This window comes from Geospiza fortis, unplaced genomic scaffold (assembly GCF_000277835.1).
Source record: "Geospiza fortis unplaced genomic scaffold, GeoFor_1.0 scaffold425, whole genome shotgun sequence".
Lineage (NCBI taxonomy): Eukaryota > Metazoa > Chordata > Aves > Passeriformes > Thraupidae > Geospiza > Geospiza fortis.
In genome coordinates, this window is record NW_005054387.1 from 1,016,139 (window position 1) to 1,028,114 (window position 11,976).

Sequence of the window (11,976 nt, forward strand, 5' to 3'; positions counted from 1 at the left end):
GGGAAAGAGGGGAAGGGAATGAAGAAGTGGAGGAAAATTCAGGGAAGTGGGAAGGCATTTATTAGGAATTCTGTCTGCTTCTGTTAAGTGATTTTGGCTTTAATGGTATTTTTGTGGAAATTTTCTGGAACTGCAGTGTCATATATCTTTATTCAGTCTTTTTGCATAATTGTGACAGAGGATTCTCCTTCTGACATATGTATTTTACCAGACATGCTTATTAGAGAAGTCTAAAAGGTTAAATTAAATAAAAAACTCTATAATGAAGGGGAAAATAACTTGTAATAAGGTAAGAAATCATGTTTAGTCCTGTGAAAATGTGGGGTTTGAGGGTAGGGGTTCTTCGGGGGGGGTTATATTCTTGGGTTTCTCTTATTTATATGTTTATTTCTCAGGGGAAAGTACATATAGGAGTATCAGGTTGATCTTCAGTAGCCACCATTTTCAGTTGTCCTGGTCCCCTTTTAATGCTAAACCATGACAATTCCATAGCCATCCAGTGATAATCTAAAAATCTTGTCTGCACAGATACTTTAATGATGCTGTAATCACAGAATTCCAAAATGCTTTTGGGTTAGAAGGGATCTCAAAAATCAACTTTTCCCTCCCTCTGCCATGGGCAGGGACACCTTCCACTATCCCAGGGTGCTCAGAGCTCCATCCAACCTGGCCTTGAACAGGGGATGGAATAATAACAGGCTTTCACTTTTACAGTGCTTAGAAAATAACATGTAAAAATTGCTCCTTGACTTCACAAACAAATCAGTATGAAATGTGAGACCACAATGAATGGATCTCTTGTTCCTAGCTAGTAATAATTCTTCCTTGACTGACATTTAGACACAAGGAGAAGCTTTAGAGGTGTAGTTTTATTCTGACAGCCAGTTCATGTTCTGGACTGAATGCTTTCAGCACTCATTTTTTATAGTGCCTGTGTAAAGTCACCCAGCACTGAGAATAAAATATCTTTGGAGAAATTCCTGTTCACATTTTTTAGCTGATATTAGTCCAGTGAAGAACACGTTTTGTCACGTGTCAAAAATTCACATTTTTGTTTTAATAACTTAGGGTTTCTGAATTATCCTAGAGATTTTTTTTTAATGGTCTTGAATTGCATCTTTTGGGATTTTAGTAGAATTTCCCCACCCTATTGTTTTGAAGCTTGAAAAATTGACGATCTCCCAAATTTTTATTCTGGCTAAGAAGTAAAATATTTCTCTTTTCTTCATAGTTATGAGATGTCATCTTTTGGTTAGAAAGCAGGAACAGCAGTTCTTGAGAATGCAGAGCTTTACTTTAAGAAATTCACCCAATTTTTAGAGTCCTCATCTGAAAACCAAGGAATTAATGGTTACTGTGGCTGGGGGACCAAATTGTTTTGGTTAAGGCTGTAAGTGGGAAACACAGGAGCAAACAGAGCAGGTGAGAGGAGCTTTGCTTTTGGCTCTGCTCGCACAGCCTGTGCTGGGGGAACCACAGAGATGCAGTTCAGAAAGGATTTGCCATTGTGTTAGGATTTGTCATAGAAATCCTGACTTTGCTCAGCAGAGATTATTTTTTCTCTCTTGTGCAAATTTATGGTGATCTATTATAAACACAAGCTACCTATGCTTTATTTATCAGCTATTAGGAGTGGGAATTAGTGTGATATAAAGAAACTGCAGCATAGTGCAGAGGAGTTTTACAAGTGTGATTTGTGTTCAGAATTGATATTTTGACTTGTAACAGATATGCTTGAGCTTAGCCTTATGGAGACTTTGGAAAAATGTGAACAGAGGCAATAAATATAAGCAAGGGAAAAAAAACCCATCTGTCAGTGACTGTTGGTGCACTAAATATTCCTTTCTTGTTTGTAAAATACACTCTTAGGTGTTAGGGACACACTTGGTGAGACAGATACACGTTGCAGGCTGAATTTGGTCCCTGATTTCTTAGTGCTGCTTCTGCCAGTATCTTGATATTTATAACACTGCATTTCTTGTAGGTTGAACTCCCCATATTACCAGTACTTTATTTAAAGAGATGTTCCCAGCTGGATTAAGCAATATCCAGATGAAGTCCAGTTACAGTCTAGTAGAGGATGAGAAATCTGTGATTGAATATGGGAGAAATGAACCACTGAGGACTTGAGGCAGCAAGTTCACTCAGCAAGTGGTGCCCTGTCATGTTCTGGCTGCCTGCAGCTCAGCCTCTTATTTATTATCTTAGTTGGTGGCAGTGCTGAATTTTAACTGCCTGTTCATGTTTCTAACACAGAATATTAAGGCTCCAAATTCCATCTGGTCACCCATCTCTGAGGTCTGTGTGCAGGCCTGGTAAAGCAGCGGGCTGTGAAATGCTGCAGTTGTATTTTTCACAGGTTTTATGCCAATAATGTGGGACAAATTCAGTTGCTGAGGTGGAATTTTGGGTCTCAATGAGGAGCAAATCTGAGACTGTGGCATCAGCTGCTTGCAATTTCTGTGTTTGACTTGCTGCAGGATATCTGCCTGATCCCAGGGAGTCTTGGCTAGCTTTGCCCAACAATTGCAGGAAGGTAACAAACTGCAGATTCATGAATCACATATCAAATGCCACATAAAAATGTAGCAGAGCATTAATCCACTGTCAAAGGTGTCTATCAGTAGATTGTTCCACGTTTTTCTTGGGTTGGTCATGTGTGACTAGGCAGACAACATGCTGAGGCATACTTGGGCAAAAATGTATTTCTGTAGACATTAATTAAAAAACTAATTAAAATTATTGATTGCACTTATTAGTGCAGAACTGCTGTATCACAGAATTAAAGCATTGGACTGTGACTTCCTTTACATTTTGTGTATTCAGCTCCTGCTTTTCAGGATTATGGTGCACACATTTTCACCCCAGCATCCTACAAAAACCTCACTTCCAGCAAAATCCTGGATGTGTTGACACAAACTTACTTTGTGTAACTTTTTAGATTGTTAGGGTTTTCTAACTGCCATACACTTCCACATCAGAAAATATATTTGTTCTGGATATTGCTGTCCTGATGAGCTGGGACCATAATCTGGGATTGGAAAATTTTCATAACATTTAGATGGTTGATATTATTTACTGTTGTTGTTTCTGAGTTAAAATCCCAGAAAAACAGGCATCCTACTAAAAATTGTTGTGTCATAATGAAGTTTTTTTTTTTTAGCTGAAGTGAATTGGAGGTGGCAGAAAGGTATTTACAGTAAATTTTATCATCACTGTTGTGTTTTTAATCATCAGTCCTTGAAAACAGACAGCCTTGAGTAAAGACCAGCACTGATGCTGCATGCAAAATCTTTAATGAGCAGAGTGAATTAATGAATAAATGACAATGCAATTTAGCATTCAGGTTTCTTCTGTGGAACAGCAATAAAATTTGCAGCAGAAATTTATTTTAAGAAAAGTCCCAGTAAAAGTAATACTGTCTGTTGTGCCAAACTGTCCCAGATGTCAGTCACCCTCCAAAGAGTGTCTCTTAATCCAGATTTGATAATAACCTGTTGAAACCTTATTTGGTCCTCACTTTAGGCAGATTTTCTCTCATAAATGTTAAGTATCAGCAGCTTCCATTTATGACTTTCCATTTGCTGTAACAGATGGACAGAGTGCCAGAGAAATGACTCCCTAATTTTACTCCATTGCCTTTTGGTGGGTGCTTGTGTGCCCTGTTTGGGCTGATGTGTGAGCAGACAGATGGAATTAACACCTGCAGTGATTTCTGGTCACAAAGTGCTTTGGTGAGGCGGCACAATAGCTCCAGAGGCTGGAGATGTTTCTCTGCAGCAGGGTTTGAGCTCACACTGGTGGGTTTGAGCTCTCATCATGGTGAGAAAGCTCTTGGGATGAGGTGATCCCGCCTGATTTTGAGGTGGCAGCTGTGTCCCTCAGGACAAGGAGGACAAGCAGGCAGTTGTACATGGAAGTATGAGAGATTCTTTCCGACATTTGGTTATTGACTTTCTAAAAAACCCAGTGGTTTTTTTCTGACAGCTCTGAGTATTGATTATCTTGTGTTCATAACATGGATGCAATTAAAAATGCTGCTGTGAAAAATCCTTCCAGTACAAACCTATCTAGTGAAAAAAGAGTGAGGGTTTATTTTCATGCACATAATTGGAGGCATAACCACCTGTTTTAAATCCCCTTTTAACCTCTGAAAATTGATGTGTGTATTCTCTTAACTTGGTCTACATTTTGTGCCACAGGTTTCAGAATGAATGAAATAAAACTTCACGGCCTCTGCTTTTGAAGCTCACATACACACACACCTTCTCTGTAATGCCAAGTGCTGTAGTACAGTAGGTCCCCACAGACCCTTGCTCAGAGAATGGCTCATTCTGCTAATTTATCCCCTCTATTATGAATGCATAACAATAGAGATTAATTTTAGCTCTTTTGACTTCTAGGAAAGTACTAAAGTATTAATTATTCCAAAGTAGCAATTACATCTACAATTAAAGCCCACATTAATCTTCATGAAAATACCATTTTTGTTTTAAACCCCAGTTTTGAATAGCTGTTATTTTGGCTGATGGGATGGGAGAAAGTATTGAACCAACCACATGTGTATGGGTTAGTTTAAAATACTCCTTAGGGCTTGTCTTCTCCAGTGCAGCACCCTGAGAGATTTTCTTTTTTTGTAATTTAATCTTTGAACATGAATGGGTAGTGAGGAGAACATAGACATGGTGCTTTAGCTGCCAGACAGTAATTCTCAACTTGTCATCAGTTAACTGTAGATTGAGCCTTGGGCTCAGCACGTAGAGACTTAAGGAAGAAATCATTTCTTCAATTTTTCCTCTGCAGTGGTGGTGACCGTGGTGGCTTCAAAAATTACGGTGGTAAGTGCCGAGTATCCAAAAATGTTTCAGTGGAAATTCTTTATAAATCTAAAAGCCACCAATATCTTGTTACTATCTAGTAGAAGCATTATAGAGTTTTGGTGAGGCTGGTGTGTTCACGAGTTTTAATAGCCAAACTTGTAGCAATAAACTGGATTTCTGCTTTGTCAAATTGCATGAGAGAATTTGTGGAGACAGTGACGTTCACCGGATTTTTTTTTCTTTTCTTTTTTTAATTTTTGTTACAAATGCTTCTTAGAAAGGTACTAGAGGTAGAAAAAAAAAAGTGGGAAACTGCTTGGTGATGTGACAACCAGCATTTGCAAGCAAACACCAGCACAGCATCAGTGTGGCAAGTGCCACATGCTGCAAGTTAAAGAACACGTTAACGTCCTACAGACGCCTTCTGTTGAATGTTTAAATCTAAATATTCTCTAAATCTCTGGTGAATGTCTTAGATCTTAGATGCATTGCATACATTCTTTGTATATTTTCTTGTTGCTAAAAAAGTCAGTTGAATGTGTTGTGCTAAAAATAGTCTTTTTTCTTTCTTTCTTTTTTTTTTTTTTTTGTCAAACCCGTATCATAGGTCAAAGGGATTATGGACCGAGATCAGATGCTGGTAAGGAAACAAGCAGTGAGTGGGAGTGGATTGTAGCTCTTAGGTCACTGCTTTTAAAATGTTTGTCTAGAAAGATGGATGTGGCTGCAGTTCCCATGGCTCAAGAGAAACCTAGCTAAAACATGCCTTCCCTGAAATAAATATATTTCATTAAACTGCATGTGAATTTTTGGATGTTCATGCAGCAAGGAAGAATTTCCTGTTGAAATCTGAATGTGCTTGAGCCAAGCAGCTGCTTCCACTGTCATCACACTTCTGCTAAGCTTGTTTTATTTAAAACACACACTGCTCTGGTGGGTTGGGATGCCCAGCTGCATGAATGTTGGGTGTAAGGCAGGTCAGCTGTCCAGTGTACTCAGTTGATGGTGTTAACCTCAAAATTAAGCTCCCTGCTCCTCTTTTATTTCACACAAAATGTCTGTGGGATTTAAGGGTCTGCTACTGGGCAGCACAGAGTTGAGCTCAAAGTATTGCTGCAGTTGCTCCCACAAAAACACATGGTAAATGTAGCTTAATTTTCCACAGATTCAGAGTCTGACAACTCTGATAACAACACCATCTTCGTGCAAGGACTTGGAGAGGATGTTTCAACAGATCAAGTGGCAGACTATTTCAAACAGATTGGTATCATAAAGGTAGGTGAAATGAGAAATCATGGGTCAGAAGGAGGGGAACTAGTGGAGCTGTTGTACTGGGAATGTACTGGTATTGTTCAAGGCAGAGTTCTCTCTGACTCTCCAGCAGTTGTAGATAATATTTTATCTGGGTTCCCAGCTGACAGCTCATTTGTAAGCTGGCAGCACTAGCACCTTTCTCCTGGTGACATTTAGATTGCATTGTGTCTCTTCTTTAGTCTTTATAGCCCTGACACTCTATCCATTGTGCCACCCTCGTACTGCAGCATGTGTGCCTCTGTTCTGTGGCTGCTGCTTCTGGTTCTGCTGTTCTAAATTAGGATTTTGTGCACTTGACCCCATTTTTTTTGTTAAAACTGGGCCCATCATTACTTCATGGAGAGCAGCCAGTCAATATCCTTCAGTTAAATCCCTGTTTCTGCAGGCCAGGTCCAGGAGAATATTCTCTCTAAAGATACTTAGTGTTACAGTTTATGCTCTGAACTGATTTCACCAGTGTTTCTGCTATGCCAAGTGTACAACCTTTCTTTTCAGACCAACAAAAAGACTGGCAAACCCATGATAAATCTGTACACAGACAAGGATACTGGCAAACCAAAGGGAGAAGCCACGGTATCTTTTGATGACCCTCCTTCTGCTAAAGCAGCAATTGACTGGTTTGATGGTGGGTGAGACTTACCTGTTCCTTTGGCCATTTTTGAATCTGACAGGCAGTGGAAGAAGCAAATAAATTACATTTTGGAGGCCTAGTGATGCTATTTATGTAGCTTTTGGCTTGGGGTTTTTGGTTTTGTTTTTAGGGGTTTTGGTTAGGGTTATAGTTGGTTTGGGTTTTTTTTTCCTTAAACAAAGACCTATATTTCATGGTTTCTTGTGTGTCTTGGATTTCTCTCATTTCATTAAACAGCACATAGTGATTTAGACCAAAAATGTGCAGTGAAACTGAGGGTTTGCTGCTGTACCTCAGTCACCCATGCACAAGGTACAAGAGATGGTGTTTTTGTCACTTCTTGTTTAAACCAACAGGGATGTAATCTGTGCTAGCAGCTGGAGGGATCCTCTACAGGGTTGCATTGATATTTTTAGTGTTGTGGGAGCATTCTTAGAGTTTGGGAATGGTTCTGGCAATCTTGTGCTGAGTGCTCTGTATATATACAGTGAAAAACAAAGTTTTAAAATGATGGATTTATCCCAGAATTATATTGATGTAAAACTCCTCAGACTGCAGGAAATACAGTGACACTCTTGCAGTAATAAACTCAAGGGGGTGAGGGAAAAGTGCCTTTTCCTGTCACCTCGTGTGTTCACAGAATTTTAGTGACACTGGGTAGAAACAAAAGGTCATGCTGTGCATCTGGTGGGAAATGATACTGCTTTAAAAAATTGGCATGGCATGCTTGTCTGATGTTTGTATTTGCTAATAAAATGCAAATTGACTTTTGTTTAAGAGGGTAAGGCAAATATGATTATATTAGGCACATGTGCAGTGCTGTTTTTCTGTGATAAACATTGGATCTATGAAGAATCCAGCCACTGAAAATCATGAACTTTATTTAAATACACTTGGGAGTTGAGTTTTGGGCTGGCTATTGAGTGGTACAAAAGCCTTGTTGCCTTGGTGGAATTGCAGACAGTTCAAACATCCAAACTAGTTCCCCATGAGCATGGCCAAAAATCTTCTAGACATTCTTAGTTCTTAAGTTGCAACTTATAGATCTCATTTAAACTAAAATATCTATGGGTTTGAGGAGAGTTTAGCAAGTAGATCAGGGTTTCCATCTCACCTTTGGACCAGTGCTTTCAAAAGCAAGAGATTTACTGCAGCTTCCCTGTGTCTCAAGAGTTTTGTGTTCAGTCTGGGTGTGCAAATCACTTCTGCTCTGCTGGGTTTGCTGCTGTGTTGTTGGGAGCTGTATTGATCCTTTCTCTCCTCCCACAGGAAAAGAATTCAATGGCAATGTTATCAAAGTTTCTTTTGCAACCAGAAGACCTGAATTCATGAGAGGAGGTGGAGGTGGCGGGCGTCGAGGTGGGACTAAAGTCTGTAGAGTCCTTGGTTTTGCACAGTTAAATGCTTTTTCACTGTGATTGATTTATTAAAAAGAAGTTGACTTTGAAGCAGTCATTCATCAAATATATGAGCCTTTGGGATTCTGCCAGGAAAGGGAGTAATAAGGATTGAACCCAGTTAAGTAAACTGAAATCTGTAATCTCTTCTGCACAGCACAGAATTTATGCTTTCCTTTAGAACTGGAAAGTCTCCAGATCTTGTCTGCCTTGCTTTTAAAGAGAAAGTGTAACAGGGATGTTGAGCTTTACCATCCCCACATATATAGGGGGGAATTCCCAGTGAGTATTGCTTGCTACAGCAAAGCTCTGAGATTCTCTCTTTCCAGCTGGGATAAAGCAGGGTACATAATTCAGCTGCTGCTGATTTGGAGCAGCAGTTAGATTTCTGCTTCCTTTAATCAAGGCTGTATCAATCTCCCTGATTCTCTGCATATACAGTTTTGTCAGTAATCCACTGGGTATTCATTACCATTTTCCAGGAATCATGCTTTGGGCACTGACTGTCAACAAATTATAGTTCTGAAGTCAGGCAGTTCTGTAGCTGGTGGAAAAGGATTCTTCAACAACTTCACTTGGTATAAAAATTCTTAATTTTGTGATGCAGAAAGCAAGAACGTTGTCCCTCTGCCTGTGTCAGAGGCATCCTGGGATTAATCCAGACTTTTTTTATTGTTAAATTTTTGTTCTGTGCCCAAGTCTGGCCATAAGTGACTGATCATATACCTTGTTAAATCTTTCAGAAATTTTATTAATGTATGTCGTGGGTTTGTATTTACCCAGTGGCAGTTCAAGCAGATCAGGTTTCCCTTTACTGCTGAAAAAGAATTTATAATAAATAGTGGGAATATATTTGCATTAAACACTCCTTCCACTTGAAAAGTCTGTCTGTCACTGAGGGTCTGAAGGCAGTGACAATCTTTGATACCTGTTTGTCATTTGCAGTTCATAGAACTTTATTCTGATCATAATTTTGTCTGCAGGTTCACGAGGTGGCTATGGAAGAGGTGGGGGCTTCCAGGGTAGAAGTGGGGAACCCAAAAATGGTGATTGGGTTTGTCCTAACCCGTAAGTGTCATTTGAATTGGGATGGGATATTCCATGTGTGCTTCACCTTCACAGCTCAGTGTGGACAATCCTTGTCTGTTCCAGGTCCTGTGGCAACATGAACTTTGCTCGCAGGAATTCCTGCAACCAGTGTGGGGAGCCCAGACCAGAAGATTCACGTCCATCAGGAGGTGTGCAAAACCAGCTCCACCTCTTAAACATTTCAAGTGTTCATATCACCTGCATCTTTCTGAAAAAGCTGATGTATTTCCATGTTTTTCCCCAGATTTCCGTGGCAGAGGTGGCTACGGAGGAGAGCGGGGCTATCGAGGGCGCGGCGGCCGAGGCGGCGACAGGGGAGGAGGCTATGGGGGCAAAATGGGAGGGAGGTAAGAGCAGCCTTTGCCTTTGCCTGGCTCTGGGATTGATGGAGACTGTGGGAAAAGTGTTGTTTATGTGTGCAAGTACAACTGCCATGAAAATATTCACTGCAGACAGGAGCTTCCAGAGAGAACCACTCAGTCTGTTGAGTTTTGTGAATGTTTTTGGATGAGGCTCTCTATAAACACGGACGTCAGAAATGTTTGACTGAAGGGACTGTTTGTTATTTGCTTCATTTACTACTTGCTTAGAACCTTTTCTTTCCCTTTCCAGAAATGATTTCAGAAATGATCAACGCAACAGACCATACTGAAGACCACTGTGAATGTTTTGTTTGTCTTCTTGATGCGTTTGATAGTGAAATTGCCTGCAGCTTCACCCATGGCCTCTTTCGATAGTGGAATTGAGTGAAACTAGATTTTTATTTTGGTGGGAGGGACTGGGGTGGTTTGGGAGGATTTTTTTTTAAGCAAGACATTGAAATTTAATCCTAATTTCCACATTCTCCTCTTTTCTTCCCCCCCCCCCTCACCCCATACCTTTTCACCAGGCCCTAAGAAGGAAAAGATAAACTGTAAAATATTGCCAAAATATGAAGTGTTTTGTAATACAACAATAAATGCTGATTGTTTTATTTGTGAAATCCTACTGTTTCACAATTCCTTGAGTTGCATGCATTTCCTTACATATTCCCAGTGTTCCTGTGGTATGGTTTAAGCAGTAAATAGGCACTTGTTTGGAATAGCACTGCAGCTCTGACCTGAGCTCTGTGTGTTCACAGAATCTGCAGGCAGGTCAGTGATGAGCCTCCTTGCTATCCATATCCTCTGTCCTGGATTTGCAGACTTGTCCTTTGCTCCTTTCCTTTTTCCCTCCTGTGGTGCCTGCAAACCTGCTTTGGTTGCCCTGCACCCTGAGGGGAGCAAGCAGAAACAGTGTGTGTTCTGCTGCTGCCAGGGGGCAGAACAGCTCAAAATCCAAGGTGGGATGGCTTAAGAAAAAGTGATTTGCTACATCCTGCTGTACTTGCTGCTTTTGGAATGTGGGTGATGGAAACAAGTGTTGTGTGCAGCTGCTTCATCCTGGAGGTCAGATGCAGGTGAGGTTCAGTAGGTGCATTGTGAGCACTTGGGATTGAGCTTTGCAGCCAAAGGAGAGGAGAGAAGGGAGGTGAATTATCCCTCCTGCTCAGGGAGGTCACTGCAGAGCTGAGCAGTCTGAGAAGGTGGCACTGCCCCAGCCAGGTCATGGCAGTGCTGCCTCTGCACCACAGGCCTTTGAGAGAGAACCTCTGGCTGTCCAATATGCCAGTGGGCAGCACTATAAATACAGGTCCTTGGGGGCTGTGGTTACAGCTGGGCGTAGAGCTGGGCCATATCCACTGAGAAATGAGCAGAAATGGCTTTTGTTAAGGTTTATGAGGCACTCCCCAGCTTGGTGTGCATTGATGGTCATGGTAACAAAGTCCAAACCAGCATTACCCAGGATTGTAAATGTGGTGAGTACTGGGCCTTCTTCAGGTTTCTCCTGGAAAGCATCTGCTGTGTTAGAAAAGACATTTTTCACAGATTATAGACAGCTTGTCTCAAAACAGTAGAATTTGAGGTTTATATGTACTAGTGACAGTATAAAATCCAGTGTATGGCATGTGAGGGTTCAGAAAGTTGATGAATTCAGTATCTGTTGTTTTGCTGGCCTAGAAAAGTTGGATGCCGATGGTTTGAAGCTGGAGTTACTGTTTGGAGGGAAGAGGCTAGAGGGTGCTCTTGCCCACTGGTCTGCTGGCAGATGCAGGAGTGGTGCCAGCTGGATGGGATGGAAGGACAGCAGGGATCAGCCACTGAGAGCAGCCTCAGTGTCCCTGCTGAGGTTTGTTCCCAGCAGAGCTGACACCTTGCCCTGCACAAACAGCTCCTGAGGGTGCAGCTGCAGCCCTCAGAGGTGAGCACAGAACTGGGAATGGCTGAGCTGAGCTCAGCTGAGCAGAACCCAGGGCTGGTTCAGCATCACCCTCTGCTCCCTGCAGTTCCCTGGTGGGGCTCTGGCTTTTTCCCTCCTGGAGAAAGGCTTGGTTCTAACAGCTGGTGCTTCCAGCATTGGCAGCAGCAGTTGTAGCTGCCTTTAATGCCAGCTCAGCTTCCAACCTAGCTTTTCCCCCAGGCTAAGAGCACTTTCCTCTTCAGTCACTGCCCAGGATTACCAAGTAGATGAGTCTTCAAATGAGCCACAAAACTGGAGCTGTCACCACCTTCTCAGCTTCTCCAGCCTGGCCATGATGCTGAGCACTTCTTTATGTTCTATTCTGCACTGGGGCAAAACCACCTGAGTTCTTCAGGTGCTTCAGCAGCTTCAGCTGCTGCTTGATCTTTCAGAAAACTATCAGGAC

The 11,976-nt window shown here is 41.5% G+C and overlaps 1 protein-coding gene across 1 annotated transcript in view; it reads left to right on the forward strand.

Moving 5' to 3' along the window:
- The window catches only part of TAF15 (TATA-box binding protein associated factor 15), a 17,176-nt gene extending 6,943 nt beyond the window's left edge, over positions 1-10,233 (forward strand). The window contains exons 7-15 of the mRNA XM_014308820.2: positions 4,804-4,838; positions 5,428-5,460; positions 5,986-6,095; positions 6,630-6,759; positions 8,035-8,124; positions 9,146-9,230; positions 9,315-9,400; positions 9,496-9,598; positions 9,864-10,233. Coding sequence (XP_014164295.1) covers positions 4,804-4,838; positions 5,428-5,460; positions 5,986-6,095; positions 6,630-6,759; positions 8,035-8,124; positions 9,146-9,230; positions 9,315-9,400; positions 9,496-9,598; positions 9,864-9,903 — 712 coding nt within the window. The 3' untranslated portion in view covers positions 9,904-10,233. The remainder of the gene's footprint in view (positions 1-4,803; positions 4,839-5,427; positions 5,461-5,985; positions 6,096-6,629; positions 6,760-8,034; positions 8,125-9,145; positions 9,231-9,314; positions 9,401-9,495; positions 9,599-9,863) is intronic.
- The last annotated feature ends 1,743 nt before the right edge of the window (positions 10,234-11,976 follow it).